Below are 21,772 nucleotides of genomic sequence, written 5' to 3'. Positions count from 1 at the left end.
TTGAAAGTACCATTTCTCTCTCAAACTTTCATATGACTTCTCTCTCTGTGGATGACAGAAGCTACTTTAGAAACGTGCAAAATCGGGTTTTTACCCTCAGAAGTCATGTATTAAAAACAGAGGGATCATACATTCCTTATTGCCTTTCCCTGAGAACAGAGAGCTGTAGATTTTTGGTTAGTGCATAGGTCAACGAAGACAAGATGTTGCCACTGTACTGCTACATATTTGCATGTATTAGCCAGGATCAGAAATGCATAAATCAGTGGTTTTCAAACTCCATCACGTGTTAGAATCACCTAGATGGATTATTAAAACACAGATTGCTGACCCACCCTCCGAGTTTCTGATTTAATAGGTTTGGCGTGGTACCTGGGAATCTGCCTTCCTGATGGGTTCCCAGGTGAAAGTGATGCTGCAGATCAGGAGCCACATTTTCAGAACCACTGACTTCAGCACATTCGGAGTCACGAAGAGAAAGAAAGGAATCGGGAGACTAAAACCTGGCAAGAGCACAGAAGCTAAATCAAAGTGCTTTGGGGATCTTAGAGATCTTTTATTTTAGGCTTCTAGTTTTACAGTTAAGGAAGTGGAAGCCTGCAAAATTCAAATTATTTAGTTCAAATACAAAATTAACCAGACTTAGAGTCTGGTCTAAAACCTAGAATCTATAACCAATACTTTCTGGAAGATAGCTAGCACCATAAGAGACCCTATTCTCAATAGCTATAAGGTGAAACTATGACACAGACACACACACACACACACACACACACACACACACACAAAGAGTTTCTCAAACTTTGCTGCATATGAAATGGCCTGGTTAAAAATAAATATTCTGATTAATTAAGGTTCTGATTTCAGAGGTGGAGGATGCAACCCCATGAGATCCAAATGCATGTGAACTGTTCTTTAAGAAACTGCTTTAGAATTGTGTAAGCCAGTGTTTTAAAGCACAGAATCTATACACAGGAGAGAACAGAATGCCAACTTTTTTTTGAATTATTTTTACAAAATACTTTCACAGACTATGAAAACTCCCCAAACTATCCTATGAGATGCATGAGGCAACTTCTTGGAGAAACCTTGGTCAAGCCTCCTCCATTCTAGAAGCTTCCTTTTCCTCATCTGTATAGGGGTAAAATTATTAAAACTGATCTCAGGGCTTCCCTGGTGGCACAGTGGTTGAGAGTCCACCTGCCGATGCAGGGGACACGGGTTCGTGCCCCGGTCCGGGAAGATCCCACATGCTGCGCGCGGAGTGGCTGGGCTCGTGAGCCATGGCCGCTGAGCCTGCGCGTCCGGAGCCTGTGCTCCGCAACGGGAGAGGCCACAGCAGTGAGGGGCCCGCGTACCGCAAAAAAACAAACAAACAAAAAAACAAAAAAACTGATCTCATACAATTGTTCTGAGGATTAAATGAGATAAAATATATGAAGGCAATTTGTGAAGGGAAAAATATGACATGGGTGTTAGTTGTTAGCTTCATTATAGAGAAGCCTGAACAGGATATGTTTTTTCTTAATATCAAGTGGAGAATCTGCAGAAAAAAGATTCTTAATTGTATTACAATAGGCTCATCCTGGCAGAAGCTTACTTATTGGTCAAAGGAACCAGAAGAGGTAAAACCTCTGTAAAATCTCAAGACTTCACCTTCACAGGCCCCAAATTACGTGGAACAGGACTTGGAGACTAAATCCTAATCTGGAACAATAAAAAATATAATATATCCTAGGCTCCATGGTTTTCTTAGAAAACATCTTGTCTAATCTCTGTCCCCAAGACATTTCCTGCCTCTTCTGACTCTCCAGTGAACTGGGGATTGGAAACCAGACAATTTTGACTTCCCGAGCTTTCTTTTCTTTTAGCAAAGCTAACAGAATAATTTTTAAGGAAGGAAAATGAAAATGATCCATTTACCTCGACTCTGCCCTCACTATGAAGGAGGATCCTGGAACTGGAGAAAGAAAATACCAGAAAGGGAGAAAGAGTCTGCCTTCCCGCAGACTGTTGAACATAAAGACACTTTCTCCCTTTGAGGGCCCATCACTTGTTTTTCTCCACATATTTTAATCAATATTCGTTGAGCCATAACAATCTGGCTTCCACCGTCACTCTGGCGCTGAGTTTCATGAGTAACTACTTTTTCCACTGGCTGCAGAAGTAATGAGTCTGTACATGCTGGCAGAAGATCATTCCTTTGAGCAAAGCAAAATCAGCAGTTTCAAGGGAAGTGCGGGCATCTCAGTGTGGTGATCAGCCCACATCTAAAATGTAAACCAAGTACAGAAAGCAACTCACAGGCCAACTGATCCCTTTTGGAAGGTGTGGCTTCATACCATTCCATGTGCATGTGACATGCCTAGACCTCATTACAGAGTTTTCCTGAAAGCTGATGCGTCCAAGGAAACCTTAAAATAAGGAGCAAAGTAATAGCATATATTTCCCAGAAAATAAAACTGTTAACACGGCCTTGCCTCATTCTAGCAAAAGTATGTCGCACGATCTCTTGAGGAGGAAGGTATAGTACTGAGCTCGGGGATTTGAGTTAGCTGGGAGCCTGGTCACCACCGTCCACCACATGCCTGAGGCTCCTTCTCATGAAAAGGTCTCCTAGACGTTGAGGTTGCCCATGAAGGTCAGAGACCTGAGAAGCCTGAGTCCGGCTCACACTCCGTTCTGAGGATAATCCAGTCTCTCCACAATTCCTTCTAGCCCAGAACACTCCCCTCTTCCTCCCATATCAGCTCTTTCTCTAGACTTCTTCCATCAATGGCACTGGAATTCTTTCAAATTGGTCAACATCTCATTTTTCACTACCCTATCATGCCCCTACCTTCCATCCTAACATCTAGACTTCCATCCTAATGTCAGATAGCTTTTATTTTCCTTCATAGTGTCTCCAGAAAGAATTCCTCCTAAGTACCTACTTATGTCAAGGCATCAGAAATCCATCCATCCATTCATTTATTCATTTATTCATTCTTTTGGACATTTGATATCATGCAAAGCATTGGGCTAGTTAAGTAAGGGAGAGACAGTCATTTAAAATAACCACTGTATGGTAAGAATGAAGTCAGGATTCACACTCTTGTCTCTACCGAGAACTCCCACTTTCTCCCTTATCTTTTTCAGTCTTTAAACACAAGTCAGGAGACACTTCCTCTTGGAAGCCTGCCCTGAATCCACCCCCAGCTGCATTAGGTGTCTCTCTTATGGGCTTTCAAAAGTGCCTATCTAGATCATTGCACTGATATTGCATCCATTTTCTGTTGATGTGCCTGGCCCCCAACTAGACTGTGAGCTTTAAAGACAGAGACCGTGTTGTATTCATCTCTGCTTTCCTAGTACTTAACATAGAGCCCAGTAGACTGTGCTCATTGCATATTTTTGAATGAATGAATGAATGGATAAAAACTATGAAAGAAAAATCATAGAAAGTTGTGAAACAGAATAAGGAATAAGTATTCATTTTTAACTAGAGGAATGAAGACAATTTTCATGGAGGAGATGGTATTGAAGCAAAGCACTGAAGCGTGAACAGGATTTCCAGAATTTGGAAAGATCAAGGGCTTGGGGGGAGGGGTGGTACGCAGAGGATTACTTTTTAAAACCTAACGGATTCTCTCCACCTCTAATCTGTTACTTCTCTGAAAATAATCTTTCTTATACTCTAGCAAAGTTTTTTGTTTTTCTTCCTTGCTTGTGGAAGAAAACCTTCCATCAACCTTCGGTGATGCCTTACTATCTATCAGGATAGAATCCGAGCAGGTCAGCTTGCCCTTCGAGGGTCTTGCTATCGTTACCCAAAACTTTTTTCTAATCCTAACTTTCACTCCTTGGCCACCCACTGACTGCACAAATCAGGCCCTTCTGCTCTCTGTCCCCCAGTATCTTGCTTTTTATCATCTCTTTGGCGTTCCTCTTTCTCCATCCCTCACCTACAATGCCTTCCCCGTGCCTTCTTGCCATAGACAATACCACGCTGTCTTTGAAAACCCTACCCCCTTCATGCAGCCTCCCTTTTCCACTCCAGATTGGAATACCTTCTTCTTCTAGACAATGTGATAACAACTCGTTTACCATTTAATCATTGTATGGTTTTCTAACTATAAGCCTGCTTTGTCCCCCTTATGAGGACCGAAATAAGGTACCTACAAGCTAGGATAATGGATGGTGGCTTTTTGCAACATGCACAATGTTCCAGACAAATATTCTGTTGATGAAAAATTCTTGATAACTTACACACTACTCTAAGGATGTATGAGGAGTCTTTCCTTCAGGCAGACATCTTATTATTCAGCTACCAGCAGATGGGGGTGCTTACCCTAGATATCATATTTAATTTAATGAGAAGAAATAAATTATCTATTATCAGTGTGTCTACGTTATGAAATCACTAACTTTGCCTATGTTATGATATAAAAACTTGCTACTTTCCTCCTTCATTGATAGAATTATAGTTATTTTTACCTCTTCCATGCAGCCAAAGTAATGGCATTTTTTTTAACTGTGTGACTAGCCTTTTAACATAGGTGCATCTTTTTCACTGTTTTTACCCTTGCCCTTGTCATCGTGGGGCTCCTTCATGCTTTTCAGCCCCTCGTCAAACCACATCAATACCAGTCTCAAACCTTAATCGTAAACAGCATCTAGAGGGATAAAGGCTCAATACTTCACGTAAAGGAGCAACTTCATCACACACAACAGGCTGCAGGGCATGGAGAATCCATCACCTAACCTTTCCCAGCCTCTATCCATCTGTGCCCCACTGTTGGATATCCAGGCTTGACAGCCAATGCTTTCCAATGGGAAACTGTAGCAGGATTTTTTTTCCCATCCTTTGGTCCCTATTGTATGTTCAGCTGCACTGAAGCTAGCTGCTAATCAAAGCCAGAGACTCTCATACACAAACAAACAAGGCATTGTGGCCTCCCCTGGGGCTGGAACACAGCAATCCAACAAACAATTTGGTCAGGTGATAGCAGCCTGGAGGAACAGACAGAGCATTGCCCAGACATCCTCCTGTCTTCACTCCCCCCCTCCCCTTCCTCAGCACGAGCCAGTCGAACCACCAGGCCAGGCAAACCGATGCTTGAGAAAGCAATGGAGAATAAAACAATATGCAATAATATGCAGTCAGAAAGGTCTGGTCTGACAACAGGATTCTTTGTCCAAGAGAGTGTATTCTCTAGATCATAGTGAGGTAGGAATAAAATACATAGCATGAGAGCATATTCCTGGATGCAGGAAAGAGGAAGAAGGAAGGGATTGGACCAAAATACCTTCAGATGCTCACTGGGCCCTTGTCATAGGACAGTGGGGTGGCGGTGGAAGAGTGTGATTTAGGAGCTTTTTTTTTTTTTTTTTTGTGGTACGCGGGCCTCTCACTGCTGTGGCCTCTCCCATTGCGGAGCACAGGCTCCGGACACGCAGGCTCAGCGGCCATGGCTTACGGGCCCATTCACTCCGCGCGCAGCATGTGGGATCCTCCCGGACCGGGGCACGAACCCGTGTCCCCTGCATCAGCAGGCGGACTCTCAACCACTGCGCCACCAGGGAAGCCCTGATTTAGGAGCTTTGTGGTTAGATATATTTGATCTACAATCTCAGTTCTACCTCTTACTACCTCCTGACCTTGGACAAGTTACTTAACCATTCAGAGACTCGGTTGCCGTTGTTAGTAATGTGGGGGAATTGTGCTCAGAAAGGAAAAAGGAGGGGAATGCTAAGAAAAGAAAGCAAGGTCTTCAGCTTCCAGAAGTAGCTAGTGATAGAGGATGACGGCTCCTCCCTGGCCCTGGCAGTTCCTAGGAACACAGCCTCAGAGGCACTTGTAGCTTCTGAACTTTGACATACTGCCATGTGTCCCCAGAGCACATCAAGGGAAACTAGGGATGCCCGTGGCCAGCATGAAGCCTGGATACAAGATGTCTTCATACAGCAGCAGGAGCTGGAACTCTGGATGCCTGCACATTGATAATGGAAACATCCCTGAGTATGAAAGACAGAGCAGAAAAGCTAGAAAATGATTGCTCACATCACAGTTTTTGGTTAGGGCAGCCAGTTAATGTTAAATCTTGCCAGGGTTGGTGGAGATTGCAGGAGAGAGGGGAAATTGAGTAGGAACTAGGTTAAAGGTTATCTTAATTCTATGAAATGATAAACATGAACTGAGTACCTACTATGTGCCATTTGTTATTTGGGTAGTGGTAACGTGAAAGAACTAGAAACAACTGTCTAGCAGTACAGTATAGAACAGAGAGGTTCAGTGAGAAGATGCAGGACCACTGAAACTCAGAATTAATATAGTGACTTCCTTTCAATACAAAGGGTAGACAATCCAAAATGATTTAATAATTGAAGCACCTTCATATGGAGACCTACAAATGGAAATAAAATCAGTTAGATGCTATCTTGAGGAATCTATTATAAGATCTGCAGATTTACTTCAGGAAACACCAGTCAATATTTCCATGTCTTATCCTTTCTAGGATGTACCTTAAATGTCCCTCAATTGCACATGGTGCTCCTCATTGGGTATGTCCACATCCTCATTTCAGTAAAAGTCAAATTTATCAGATAAGCCACAGTCCCATAGTTTCTCCATTTCCAGCTTCTGGGAGAGAATTTTTTTACTTGCTCCTTAAAGCCTTACTAACTGTCCTATACTCAACTGTCACATTTCTCACCTCTTCCAATTCAGAGGTTCCTGGCCTCCCCACAGGAACTCCAATCTCGCTGCAGCATTAGGAGTCACAGTAGATACAAATATTGGAACATTCTCAAGGGACAACGTGTGATTTTGCTTAAATTCCGCCAAGAATAGAGATAAGCAATCCCATGTCACGTTAGATGAGTAGTGAAATCTATTCCCTTTTGGGGAAAACAGCCCCTCATACTTACGCTGATCTTCCTCACCAAAGAAACATTAAAATCACCTTAAGAAGAGTGGTCACACCTTCCTCTATTCTATACTTATTTTCAACAGTTGCTCAAGTTCCAATAGATGATGATAAATCTGGCTATACCTTGGTATGGACTTGGAAGTTAGACAAGGAAAGGGGTCAATTTGAGATGGGAAGGAGAAAAGGAAATAATATTTGTTCTTCAAAATAAAATTAAACAATTTTTAATAGAAATGCCCAAGTCTAAACATTTTTCTGATTTCAACAAGATATTTAATGTTACACATTACAGGCGGCAAATGGAAGTCAGGGTAGAAACCTAACCCAGGAAGCTAACTAGTGTGTGTGTAGCTAAGCCCTGGGCCTGGAGGGATCCTGTTGTGCCCATGAAAGGGAGCCTCTGGGTCTTTTCCTTGGTCTCGTTTCATGATCCCCCCGCAAGAGTGGGGGAAATGTGAATTGAAACAATGGGGTGGAGAGTGTAAACTTTATGGATTAGTTGACTCCAGTGACCAGGTTGTCTAAGTCATGGCCCTGCATCCAAGATTGCTCAAGTCCTATGTGAGGCAGCAACTCTTCACTAGAACAACTGATTGATTCTGTTTTGCCTTCAAATACTTCCTCTGAGAGGAACATGGAGGGGACAGGCTGGTTCCTGTCCTGGAATGACTTCTTGGCATTTTTATACTAAGAGGCATGTAGAGCTTAGGAGATTTAGAAAGCAAACAAGACAAATCCACTGGAGAGAAACCTCCTAACGAACCCCACCAGAGCCAGATGGGCCAAAAGGGCCCAAAGAGAGTTGCCGAGCAGTTCATCCAGAGTGGAGGAGACCTCAGCGCTATCTAGTAGAGTTTTCTGTGAGGTCTGAAGCTCCTCTCCCCAAGCTCATGCTTGGCTTCTGTCTATCAGATTTTTGGATGTTCTCCCTAAGGTCTCAGTTCAAGTCCACTTCTATTTCTTTTGTCTTCTTGGTTCTGCTGCCTTTAAAGTTAACTGCTCTCATTTTAACCTCTTGCAAGAGAACATCACTGGATGAGATGTTGGAAACCCACAGTTAGCTTGCTTTTAGAAAATGTGGATCTAGTTAGAGAGAAGTTGGTAGAAATCCACCTCTACCAACTTATTCCTGCTAAATTGCTTTTGATCTGTTTCTCCAAACTAAATTCATTTATGACAGCCTTGAAGTACATCTTCAAATCCCCAGATATCGTATATCAGAGGGCAAACTCTGTGATCCCTAACCATCAGACTCAAACCACTGTTTTAAAAGGCTAGAAATCATTTCAGGCTCAAGTTGGTGGGAATCCCAATACCGGCATAGACAATAAAAGCCTTCCACCCCTCCTCTACAAACAAGAGTGCGGTTGACAAACCCAAATTTGATCTGACTCACGTTAAACTAGAGCCAATCTGTACACTATTCATTCCAAATAATAATAGAGCAAATAAATAATTCCCCAAAGGATGCCAAGCCCTGGAGTGACGTGCATCAAAGAGGTTTGCTGCCCCTGCAGGTTTACCCACGTGCAGTGCATTAGGCCCTCTCTTCTTAGCCCAGAGCAGCTCAGAAGTTCCGCAGGCTCCTGGGACCTGCTAAGGGGGCGACATTGGACCTGGGTGAGATCAGGCAGCTGTGGCTTCCCTGGGGAGACTTTTACCCCTGGATATGTATCTGGAAGGGTCCTCAAGGTTAAGAATGGAAGATAATGTTTACTCCGCTTGACCTTTAATTTGTACACACTAAGGTCCACAAGATTATCTGTTCCGTCTAAACAGCACATCCTTTGCTGGGAGAAAGATTTTTTGTTTGCTTCATGGGATTATGTTTGTTTGTTTGCATTTTTCTATTTCCAACTTTTTAATGAGAGTCCATCAGATTAATTTACTAAGCTTTCTTTATGATTCAAATTTACCCATGTCAAGCTAAATAAATTGAATTTCCATCTTAACTGGCCCACTTAGTAGAAACAAACGCACATGTTAATGTGTGGAAAGCTATAAACATATAGCATACATCGATTACTATGTTGATCTAAAAAGCAGGACACACAATTATTTGTGCAACTATTTTCAAAGGTTAAATCAGAAAAACTATAAAAGTGTATCAGAGTGTTAACAGTGGTGTCCATTTTGAGCAGGATTATAAGTCATTTTTTTCCTTCTTCATAACTTAAAAAAATTGTAATATCTTGTAGCATGGACATTTTTCTAGAATGAGAAAAAATAATATGTTTCTCCAGGTATATATTTGTGTTTTCCTAATAACAAACATAATAATCAAAAAACCCTTATTTTTTTCACATCATTAAAATTAATCAAACTTTTCACAAGTTTGAAATGAATTGAGCTGTATGTAAGATTCTGTGTTTTGCCAGAGTCATTGAATTTAACAGTTAACTATATATGGTAATCAAGAAAAGAGGATGAGAAGAAAGGCTTTACATTATTGTTTCAAAACTTAAGTACCTCCACCACTTAAAATAACGTAATAAACTCCCTGCTTTCTTTCCTATAGCAGCTTCAGGCTTCCTCATTTGATCACCTTGGACCATATCTAAAGAAATATCCTGTACCCAGAAGGCAACATTCTTTTATAGAAAATAGTTTTTGAAGAACTAAATTGGCCCTTCCGTAAGATTCTCCAAAGCTGCAGGATATTTTTTTAAGCCAAAGATCCAACTTCTACTTAACATGGACACCCCATCTGGCCAACTGGAAGATGCCCAGTGGAAGCCTTCAGATGTTCTAATGCTCAAAAATGAAGGCCACTTTGTGTTACAACTTTAGCGATGATTCTCTGCTATGGGGAGCAATAATTCCATGGGCAGGTTTAGAACAGGCCATATTATTAGCAAATAAGGAAGGCCATTATGAAAACATTATTTTAAAGTTTTACATGGTCTCCATTTGTTTTATCCTGAGTGGAGACTTTCTCTGTTCCCTAAGATTGTTACTGAGATACGTTCCGTATTGATTGAATCTGGACTCTGAGGCAAGAGTCCTTGGCTCCTTCCTTAGGCAGCCCAGCATCTCCCAGGAAGCCACACAGATGGATGACCCCTGCTCTGCTTCCCTTATGGTGTGGAAAGGCACATCCAAGGGAAAAACAGATGTTCAAACCTTAAATAAGAGAATACTCTAGCATTCAGAAAGCATATTACATTACATCCTTCTCATCGTAAGAAGGAAGTTTCCTAAACACTATTACTATCACTTACACCCTCGCAGGGGAAGGCTCCAGGAGAAGCACCGGTAAGAGGCCTGAGATCACACCTGACAAAGGGCCTTGTATTCTTAAGGGGCTCAGTCAAGTCCATAGCAATTCGGATGGTGACTCTGCAAATTTCTTTTATAAATAATCCAACATTGTAAATATGACTCGCACACGAAGATACAGGAGTGATCAGCTTTTGCACATAGTAGGAAGTGTTATCGTCAATGACCTTCGTTGTGTGTTTTAAGCTATGCATGTCACGATTAGAGAGTTCTGATTTCTTGCCTGCTCTCCCAATTTATGGAACTAAACACTAGTGACTGGTCACTCAAAATGAGGTCCCCAGGCCAGCAGCTGCTATCGCCAGGGAGCTTGTTAGAAAGGCAGACCCTGAGAGTCCACCAGAGACCTACTGAATCAGAATCGCATTTTAGCAAGATCTCTAGGTGACTGACATGCACATTGAAGTGTGAGAAGCACAGCTATAGTATAAAGTGCTGCTAATCAATTGTAAAAACCTAAATTTAGTGAGAATAACCGATTGAAATTTTTGGTATGCATCCTTTACAACTCTTAGGAAGCCCTATAACATAATATTTAGTAAAACAATTCATAACCATTTTAGTTTAAGCTTTTTTACAATTGTCTACTCACTTTTTTTTTTCCACTCTGACTCCGATTTCCTTTTCTTCACACCTGTCACACATCTTTCCTCTTACTCACTTCATCTGGTCAAACTTACCTTTCAGCATCTTAGGCAATCTCTAGGGGTCCTGAGAAAATGATAACGACAAGCAGCAGAACTGAGGAAAGAGACAGGCAGAACTGGCCCCACTGATTTCATTAACAGTAGCTTATGTTTAGTGTAGCAGGTTACAGTTTGTTACGATTTACCTTTACCACCAGCCCGTGAGGTAGGCAGAGCATCTATCATCACTATCACCCTCAACACCATCATCATCAACATCATCACCAGCTTACAGATGAAAACCCTGAGGTTCCAGGAGATACAGGGACAACTCAGCTTCCGGCAGAACTGCGATGAGATAAATGCGGGCTCCTGAATCCAAACCTGAACTCTTTCCTCTGAGCTGACGGCTCCATGATGGCAGCAGGGCCACAGCACATGGCTATGGGTGTCACCAACCTCAGCAATGAGATGGCTGCACCTTGGCTTGGGAGTGCCCTGTAGGTAAACTGCTCTCCTAGACACTGTAGGAAAGGCCAAGGTCAACAGTCTGATTCGGGGAACTTACATGTCAAATTCCCTGGGGCCTGGAGCACGATCACATGTTCCGTGTGTTTCTTTTCAGAAGGGGTTTTGGATCTGCATTTAGAGAGAACAGTCTGAGACTAGAGAGGGCAGAAGCATTTCAAGAAGAAGAAAGTCTCACCTAGGTTTCTGTTTGTTCGTTTTCTCATGCCAGGTGGACATGAGAAATAAAGCAGTGGGGGAGGGAAAGCAAGGGTGGACTTTCATGGGGGGCGGGTGGGCAGGGCTGCATCCCCCTAATCAGCATTTCCATTATCCTCATCAAATACTCTGTAGCAGTCAGACTCTGGGTTCTGTCCTTCACACTCATTTTCTGGATTAATATTCATGTCCATCCTAGGAGCTATTAGTGCTGTCATCTTAGGGATAAGGAAATTGAAGCAAGAAAGACCACGGTATTTGCTAATGGTCACACAGCTAGTAAGAAGCGTAGCTGTGGTTTACCTTGATTTCTTTAAACTTAGAGCTCAAATATTGGAGCATTACAGCCAATGTTTCTAATACATCACCTGCATCCAGGTGCCCTGTCACATGTCCATCTTCCTTGACTCCACCTCTCAAATCAGAATCTCTGGGGATGGGCTCCAGGCATCTGGATGCTAAGACATGACTCCAGTTATTCTGATAAACACCGAAGAAAGGAAACCACTACACTGGGTAATTTGGCCGCTTACTCTACATACACTGGAGTTTAGGTTTGACATGAGAGGCATCTGAGAAAGAAAATTAATTAGTCAGCGGAAGATATGGCATTATATTATAGAGGAGAAAAAAATATCCAAACTAGGAATTTTAAGATCTTTTAAGATCGTCAAGATTCTTGTATTAAATAATGGGGTCATCTTAACCTCTTTGAGTTTGTATCCTTATCAATTAAAAAAAAATCCTGTTCAGCCTACCTAAGTAGAATTGTTATGAAAATATGATGAGAAAATAAATGTTATTAGTTCTGAAAAGCAAAGGCCTGTAGCCACAATGAAGTTATGATGAAAATAATGTCCCAAGTGTTCAGTCTTAAGGCTTTGAATAACACAGTTGGTTAAAGAAGAGGTAAGGTTTCCTTCTCCTTTATGCAGGTGAGTCAGAGACCATGCAAGGTCGAGAGCCTTAAAATAAACAAGGTGAAATATGATTAGGAAGACGCTCCAGAGAACTGGCAGACCTATATGATGTTTGCAATAAAGGAGGTAGAGGAAAAGACAGGAGAGCCTTCTTCTAGAGGTTCAGGGTTGAGAATGGGGTGCTTGGGTTTAAACAGGAAATTGGTACCAGGTGATGTATAGAGGGATTGAGTATAGAAGGCAGTCAAGGTCATTGGAACATGAGGAAGAGCAGAGAAAATGGTATTCAGAGTCATTTACTTATTTTTTCACTCATTCATCAGATATTCATTGGGCATTTCAATGGTCTCACTCTAGATATGCTAGGGTTCTGGAGAGGAATGAGAGAGTGTCTGCCTTCTAGGGGTGCACGGTCTGGGTGGGGTGGAGCTGGTGGTAAAAGTGAGTAATTCCAAGAGGCAAACGATGTGCTTTTCCAGTGTTGGCGCTGCTGGGAAAGGAGGAACGGAAGTCGCCGGAAGGGTGGGTGGAGGGGGGAATTAGAGCGCCACCTAGAGGGAGGATTTGCCTGGGAAAACCCTCCCTTGGCGCCGTTAATCTCAGACTCATTCAGTTTCACCCAAATTCCACAGCTGAAGGTAGAGGACTTGCTATCGTTCCCTCCATGTCTGTGATTTCATTGAAGCACAGTCATCTCATATCTCAGTATAAAAAGTGGAAGAAGTGGGAATAAAAGGTGAGAGATACAGAATGCTATTTGTGCCTTACAATGATGTTTTGGTTTTTAATAAGCACAATTCTTAGAATTAAGAGCCCAAGTGTCAGTTACTATGACTTACTTCATTCAAGATTAATATGTAACAATAGATTTTTTTCACTAACTATGAAGTTTCAGAATCTAAGAACTCTGCTTTTAGGAAACTCATTATGATGATGTTTTTATTTGAAATATCACTTTATCTTAAGCCTACTATGAAGAAATGGCTCCAAAATAAAGCCCAGTAGAAAAAATTAAGTTATTTCTCAAAATATCTTAAGCATGAACTATTCACTGTATTCCCTGCTTACTATGAAGAAATAGGGATTTGTGGTGAATGTGATCTACATAATCAAATCTGCAATATTACCATAATTATAATGCCCTCTGATAACGTTACATTATAGTTATCCTTCTAAACCACAGAAATCTTAACTTGTCATTTACCAAATACTAAAATAGGAACAAAAGGCTTGTTATATTTGACAATCTAGAAAGATCGTATGACACCTATGCCATGTGGAAAACGATTCCACATACAAGACTGGGAAGAAGTGCATGGAAAAATCGCCCAGTGGATGGAAAATTGAATGGGCCATAAACATCAAGAATGGAGAACTTTCCAAAGTGAGGCTGTGGCCCAAATTCCACTCAAGCCAATTGACTCTGGAAGGAAAAAAGCTGGCCCAGCTTGTAAAGAGAAGCTCCATATCTGAATATTATTTTACCCCAGGGCAATGACATGGTTTTGTGTCAAAAGGAAACAAAAGTTCTCTGATTATTCATTAGAACTGCAGCCAAAAGAGACAACATTCATCACCCTTAGAGGAGCTCCACTCAGCATCCAAACAAGGGCTGTTGGGAGGCCTGACTCACCTGATGCTTAAAGATGAGCATCTCTTTAAACTGAACTGACCTGTACTCAGGTGTAAACCAGCTTGCTCCCTGATCACCCTGGGTGGTCTCAGTTTGGGCATTACCTTTAGGAGGGAAGTCAAGGACAGCCATCCTATTCACTATGTCACCATATTGAAAAGTGTAAGTGTTGGGACAACTGGAATTTATAATCTGAATTCTAACTACTGGCCCTCAATCCACCATTAACTAATACCCCATTTCGAACAAGCCACCCAAAGTCAGTCTCCTGAGAAAATTTTGAATAGTAATAAAATACCACATGGCAAATAAGAATATGATCAGAATTCACATGAGAATGTCATTTAAATAAGAAAGCAAGAGTATCTTCAAAAGGAAAAAAATATTTAAACCCCAAATACTTAATTTCTAGGATTGATTTTATTGATAAAAGTGATTAAATTATTCGGGGACCTAATTTCTCTCAAGTTATTTTCAATAATCCGGTTCTGTGAAAATTCAAACCAGGCCACTAGGTTTTCTAGAGTAAAAACATCAAAAATGTTCATTAAAAAATGTGGGTTCTGCCACATATTGCTATATGTGAAGACTAAATAGGTACATGGAAATTTTCAATAAATCAGTAAATTTATTATACCCAATACCATGAAAAGAGGTCCAGGAAACCACAAAGTTATGTATTATAAACATAATATATTGTACTATAAATATTTTAAATATATGTTATCATCCTCATTCTATATAATACCCCATCGAAAAGTCAGAAAATAAAAAGTCACATATTAACTGTAGTTTCTTTTCTCTCACACTCTAGCTTTGAAAATATAATACATTTGTACCGACAAGCAAACATCTGGAACACAGCACCTAATGCGTTAAGTATGGCTTCAGGTGGGTGTCCTTATAGAGGCCTTTCCCTAAATGATAAAAAAAAAAAAAAGTCCTAAAAGAGGCCTGGGAACAGGAGGAGAGGAAAGATCAACTTCTACAGATTTAAAATACGATTAGAGAATTAAAAGCACCAAAGTTTCTTAAAGCACAAAATAATGGTATTAGAGGGTTTTTTCACAACATAATTTTTCAAAAGCCCATCCTCTAATTTAAATGAGAAAGTACAAATATTGCCACTCTAAAATAACTCATGTCCCAAAGGGAGGAAAAAAGAAAACACCACTCCAATTTTCTTAGAATTTAACTGGACTATAATTTATTTTAATGATTTGGTCTTTAGAATGCATAATTTACTTAAAAAGGAACATAATGAAGATGGAAAATAGAAGCTTTATTTTCTACACTGGGAGACACCTCTTTTGTTTCACTCCCATTACCTTTCAATATTTCAAATATCAGTTCATCCCCAGATGATCAAGGGGCTAAAAAGGGCTTTGCTGTTTCGCCAACTCCACATTTGCCTGAGATCATGAAATTGCTTCGTTATATTATTAGTTCGAAAGCGCCTGTTGATAGTTCCTGGACCTCCTCCCAGGCCCTTCCCTCCAACACACACCCGTAGGTCACCTTTCTCAAGCTGTTAAAGCAAAATGCCTCAGTAACCCTCCAGATGAAAACAAAAGATGCCAAAAGACTGGAACTTTGATTTCTCTCGAATTGTTCATTCTCCCCAACCATCACCTCCCACCACCACATGCCACTCCTACATTTTCAATGTATCCCCCAGACTTACAGAGCAGCTGTTAACAGAGGTAGGGGTGAGTTAACAGGAGTGTAGATAAACTCAGTGTGTGTTCTGGAGTTCCTGTGTGTTCTGTTAAAGAAAAAGATGTGTGTGTGTCTGTGTGTGTGTTGAAGAGAGAGCAAGTTTTATGTTCTGTGTGTTAAGTAGAGAAGGGAAGGAGTTAAATACATTCCTCTCTTTTAAAATATTTTAACTTATTAGAAACATCAACTGAGAAACTAAGAATCTAGCAGATTGGTAATTAATATACCCAAGCTTTATGTGGGTGAAATAAAAAGTTCAAGTGTCTCTGTACAGGGCAGTTCTTAAAATTATTCAAATGAGAAATGGGATTCAAGGTGTGTCTTTTAAACTTTGGACGTAACCATTTCTAGAACCATTCCTGGGCTGGCAGGCAGGACAAGGAGTGCCCGGATGGTCTGCGAGGGACCCGCAAGGTCAGCTGGCACTGGGAGGCACAAGCCCCCACTTGGTACCTAGAAATGCCAGCTAAGACGCATCAGCTGGCAAGCCCTGGGGCAATCCGGGAAGCAGGGGAAGGATGGGAAAATGAGCCCTGCTTGCTCAGGCTGCCTGACTTTCTCTTCTTCTCTACCCAGCCACAGACACACCTACTAACTCAGGTTTTACAAAGAGCAAAGCCCCTGCATGTTCTCCATTCCGCTGGAAGCAGGAACACAGTCCAAATGCGCACATAACATCACAAAAGCTGCTTTCCTTCCACCCATCTATGGGCACCCTGACCATCCTGACCAGACGCCCCCAAAATATGCCTCTGGAGCAAATCAGTTTTGAAAGCAGCCGCACCAGCAAAGACACCAGCAGCCCCTCTCCCACTCCTACCACGATCATCCGCGGGCGCCCAGAAAAGTGGCGGAGGCTGAAGGGGAAGTCGATCGGAGAGCCCTCGGAGGAACCGCGCATTCCCTTCCACTTACTTGGAGTCGCAAACGAGCCGCGTGCGCTCAGGCTGCCTTTGTTGGTCGGGGCGAGGCTTTCTGCCCGGAGTCCAGGTACCCGAGTCACTGCTGCTCGCGGCCGCGCCTGTTCCCCGCCGCCGGCACGCACGGTGGCTCACTGGTCTCTTTCTTCCCCTCTCCCCACTTTGGCTTTTCCTCTGCTCTGCGGCTCCCTTGGCGGGATTTTCGGACTGGAAGGCGGGGAACCAGACGGATCCTGCCTCGGAGTGGAGCACGCCCTGCCGGGGAGGGGACGGAAGGGAAATGGAGAATGGGAGGGAGGAGAGGAGCTGGCAGGGAGAATACGAGGGCTGGGCGAGGGGGGGGGGGCGCGCCTTTCCCTCGAGAGCTGATTGGGAAACTTATTAAAAGCAGGGTTCACCAGGGGCAGTATCTCCCCACCCGCGCCAGCACGCGGATTTGAACCCAGAGGCCAGAGGCTGAAGCCCTGTTTCGTTTTTAGCAGAGACAGATGCAATATCTCTTTCCCAAACTTTGTGCATGACCTCTTCTTTAGGTGGGTGCGTACCCCAGTTAATCAAGTAGCGCGTCTTAAATGGACGATTGATGGCATCTTAAACTACAGTTTGGGCCCCCGGCGATTCTTTTTAAATGATATTCAGGGTGAAAAAGCAGTCTTCAAGACCAGGCTCTCATTTGTCCCCACGTCTTTCGCCCTCGCCCCGCACAGCTTCAGTCACTTCAGCTGTCAGTCCCATCCCACCTGCGCGTCACCACATGTGCAAAGGACTTTTTTGCGCTTGTCACAGAGTGACAGATGTCTGAAAGTTCCCAATTAAAATGCCACTTTCCTTTAGGGGGCTCTTTCCTTTTCTGGCTTCCTTGGTGCATTTAGTGACCTATTTAGTGACATGCCTTTGACACCCAAGAATTTAGGGGGTTAACGAACGTAGCTCGAACTCCGAGGTTTGTAAAACTCAGAGGCTGGACTTCTGTGTCTTTCTGGAATTACATTTTTCTTCGAATGAGGAAAGGAGCTAAGATAATATACCTAGGATTGTTTAAGTAACACATAGATGAGTATCTGTGATATAGATGAAAGTATTGCGCAAAAATGATTAAGTATAAAACAAATTTGCCCAAACATTCTCAAAAAGGAAATTGTGAGGTTCTCCTCCGCTCATCCGTTTTTTCCTGCTCTTCGTCTTGCTTTCACTGCCTTTCAGCTTATCATTTGATGGTGCTCACCCCAAATGTGGTTGCAAAATATACTTCCATTTCCTGTAGTTCTGAGGTAACATCCTTTCAATTCAGTTTGATAAATATCTAGTAAGGGCCTTATATAACTCTTCTTTTATTAATTTTTATTGGAGTATATATAGTTGCTTTACAATGTTGTGTTAGTTTCTGCTGCACAGCAAAGTGAATTAGTTATATATATATATATATAAAACCCCCCTCTTTTTTAGATTTCCTTCCCATTTAGGTCACCACAGAGCATTGAGCAGACTTCCCTGTGCTATACAGTAGGTTCTCATTACTTATCTATTTTATACATAGTAGTGTGTATATGTCAATCCCCATCTCCCAATTCATTCCACCCCCCCTCCCTGCTTGGTTTCCATAAGTTTGTTCTCTACATCTGTGTCTGTATTTCTGCTTTGCGAATAAGTTCATCTGTACCATTTTTCTAGATTCCACATATAAGCGTTAGTATACCATATTTGTTTTCCTCTTCCTGACTTACTTCACTCTGTATGACAGTCTCTAGGTCTATCCACGTCTCTGCAAATGGCACTATTTCATAACTTTTTATTGTCGAGTAATATTCCATTGTATATATGTACCACATCTTCTTTATCCACTCCTCTGTTGATGGGCATTTAGGTTGCTTCCATGTCCTGGCTATTGTAAATAGTGCTGCAATGAACACTGGGGTGCATGTATCTTTTTGGATTATGGTTTTCTCTGGGCATTTGCCCAGGAGGGGGATTGCACGGTCATACAGTAGTTCTATTTTTAGTTTTTTGAGGAACCACCATACTGTTCTCTATAGTGGCTGCACCAATTTACATTCCCACCAACAGTGTAGGAGGGTTCCCTTTTCTCCACACCTTCTCCAGCATTTATTGTTTGTAGATTTTTTGATGATGGCCTAAGTGCCTTATATAACTCTTAAAATTTACATGTGCTTTGAACTCAAGCTAAACCCCAAAATAAGAAGCATTGTTTTGTGGGAAGTAGTTCTTAGAGACTTAGGGACTCTGACGGCTATGTAGACAAGTGTACCATGGAGGAGCTGGCTGGGGACGAAGAGCTGTTTCAACAAGCAGTGCTTTGAATCAGTCAATCAATCCATCCATTTTTTCAAAAGCAGAGGCATCAGAAATTCACTTACACACCTCTAGTCTGTCCCCATAACCAAACTCCCCATGCACCTGCCACACACCATCCTCACATGAAATAAATGACTAAGGAAGTACCTTCCTTCTGCACACAGACTTCCTGTTGCCTGTTTCCCTTTTGTGATCCCATTTACCCAATGAAATACAGCGATGTTTGTTTTAGTCTGGTTTTACCTGTATAAATTGTGGAGGAATGGACATTATTACTTCTTCTTATTATTTTTCCCAGACCCTTTACCGAAAGAGTCTTCTCCATACTCACTCTCACTCCAGAGGGGCGAAATTTCCAGGCTGTTAAACAAGCAGTTATCCATTTTCTCTACCTTCTTAAACATTATCTTAACATCTACAAACGTAACATGTTGCTACCAGTTATTATGGTGTTTATCGATAGGGTTGATAGAGTAAGCATGAGATCCCCACGATTTCCACTCCATTACATGTTATATCAAAAATATAACCCTTTATGCAAATAGGAACGTATGAAAATTATTTGCATGAGTGGTTTTCGACCAGGAGCAATTTTGCCTTCAAGTGAACATTTGGCAATGACTGGAGACATTTTTGGTTGTCACAGCTTAGGGGAGGGGTTGTTACTGGTATGTAGTGAGTAGAGGCCAGGGATGCAGCTAAACATCCTACAATGCACAGGACAGCTCCCACAGCAAAGAATTATTTGGCCTGAAATGTTAATAGAGCTGACATTGAGAAACCCTGACCAACATTATTAACCATTGCATTTTTTTAATTTAAAAAATTTTTATTTATTTTTACTTTTTTATTGTGGTAAAACATACAATGATTTTTAAGTGTACAGCTCTCTGGCATTATGTACACTCACATTGTTCTACGATCATCACCACCATGCTTCCCAGGCTCTTAATTAGAGATTATAATGGCTGGATGGGGCCATAATTACCATTTTTAACCACTGTATTTTAAAAATATAAAGGAAGATTAAAGAGAGTTTCTTTTTAAGAAATAAAAGTCTATGAGATTGATATTAGCCCAGCACGTACACCAAAGTTTAAGAAGATGTTTTCTAATGCACTCTAAAATGTGCAACTTCAAATCCAGACTCCTTCCTGTGTCACAGTCATGGGTCTGTTGATCTAAGATTTCAAGTCATTTCATTTATTTAGCTGACATTCTCTGAGCGCTTAAGTTTTTGAGTGAATAGAGCCATGGACAGAAACAGATGAAAATCTCTACTCTCATACAGCTTACATTTTTGTTTATATAAATAAACAGGCAAATGAAATTAATTAAGGAATTAAATTTTTTTAAGGATGTGATAAGTGCCATGGAAAAAAAGACTGTGAAGGAAGATGAAATCATCAATTTGGGGGAGGAAAAACTTTCTGGGCAGAAATGTGAGTGAAGACTTAAAAGAGGTGAGGGAGCTGACTAAGCAAATATTGGGGAGAAGGACCTCCAGACAAAGGTCAGCAAATTCAAAGGTCTGACTTTGCCGGATGTGATAGAGGACCCGTGGGGAGGTCACTTGGGCAGGAACGTAGTGCATGGAGGTGAGGAAAGTAACAGGCCAGATCATGCAAAGCCTGTGTCCACCGCAAGGACACGGGAATTCCACTTTTATTCTGAATGAGGTGGGAAGCCGTGAAGAGTGGCAGAACGGGACTCTGGTCCAACAGGGTCTCTCTGCTGTGTTGAATGGACCACATGAGGGCAAAGTTGGAAGCAGAGATCCCAGTTAGGAGGCTACAGCAGTAATCCACCGTCCAGACTTCTTCCGCATGTCCCTGTTTCTTGTGAAGAATAACTAACCCCAAACGTACCCTTTCATACTTTCTTTGCCCCCAAAAGCGCCTGTCAGCAGTCACCTTGGTTTGCTCATGCCAGTTCCCAGCCTCTCAGGGGTAATTAATGAGCCCCCTGCATGGGTGTTACCAGGCTAAAATATAACTAAATGCAAGATGATTTGAAGTCATAGAAATCATAACATGTCCTAAGGGTGTTTTGAAAATGAGGCCGCTGATTCTGCAGTGACAAGTTCAAGAAGTGTGATCAGCATGAAGTTAAAAAATGTGAAGGAACCTGCTGAAAAATTGGCCAGCAGGTCTCCTGGATTGCCTGCTTGGCAGGATGTTTGGATTCTTGATTACCACCCCGAGTTCTTCAATATGGCTAGAAGGCAAAAGGACAATTCATCATGCCCTCAGTTTGACAGAAGTCCCATGAATACACTTCTCATCCTCTCTCTGGAATAGTTGAAAGGGAATTTTTTTAAAAACCTTTTATTTTTTGTTCCCTGCAACTATATTACAAAACTTACTTCAATTTCAGGTAATTTTTTAAATGATTTTGCTGTTTTTTGATAAGAAAACAGAAAACTCAACTAAGAAAGGCTTAAGTAATTCAGGAATTTATCTCACAAACAACACAGGTTGGTAGACAGTGTTTTAAAGTCTTCAAGAACCCAGGTCTCTCCATCTTTTTTTATGTTTGTTTCTTTGTTTTTGTTTGTTTGTTTGTTTTAGCGGTACGCGAGCCTCTCACTGTTGTGGCCTCTCCCGTTGCGGAGCACAGGCTCCGGACGCGTAGGCTCAGCGGCCATGGCTCACGGGCGCAGCCGCTCCGCGGCATGTGGGATCTTCCCGGACCGGGGCACGAACCCGTGTCCCCTGCATCGGCA

The 21,772-nt window shown here is 41.9% G+C and overlaps 1 protein-coding gene across 3 annotated transcripts in view; it reads right to left on the bottom strand.

The window, feature by feature from the left end:
• The window catches only part of PTN (pleiotrophin), a 96,874-nt gene extending 79,878 nt beyond the window's left edge, over positions 1 to 16,996 (bottom strand). For 2 of the 3 annotated variants that reach the window (XM_082662056.1, XM_082662057.1), the window contains exon 1: positions 10,783 to 10,876. In XM_082662056.1, coding sequence (XP_082518182.1) covers positions 10,783 to 10,835 — 53 coding nt within the window. In that variant the 5' untranslated portion in view covers positions 10,836 to 10,876. Of the gene's footprint in view, positions 1 to 10,782; positions 10,877 to 16,729 lie in introns of those variants that run through there. The other variant, XM_082662058.1, reaches the window with a different exon arrangement.
• Between the last annotated feature and the right edge of the window lie 4,776 nt (positions 16,997 to 21,772).

Source organism: Grampus griseus (assembly GCF_964374135.1).
Source record: "Grampus griseus genome assembly, chromosome: 9".
NCBI lineage: Eukaryota > Metazoa > Chordata > Mammalia > Artiodactyla > Delphinidae > Grampus > Grampus griseus.
This window is presented reverse-complemented; position numbering and strand designations above follow the sequence as displayed.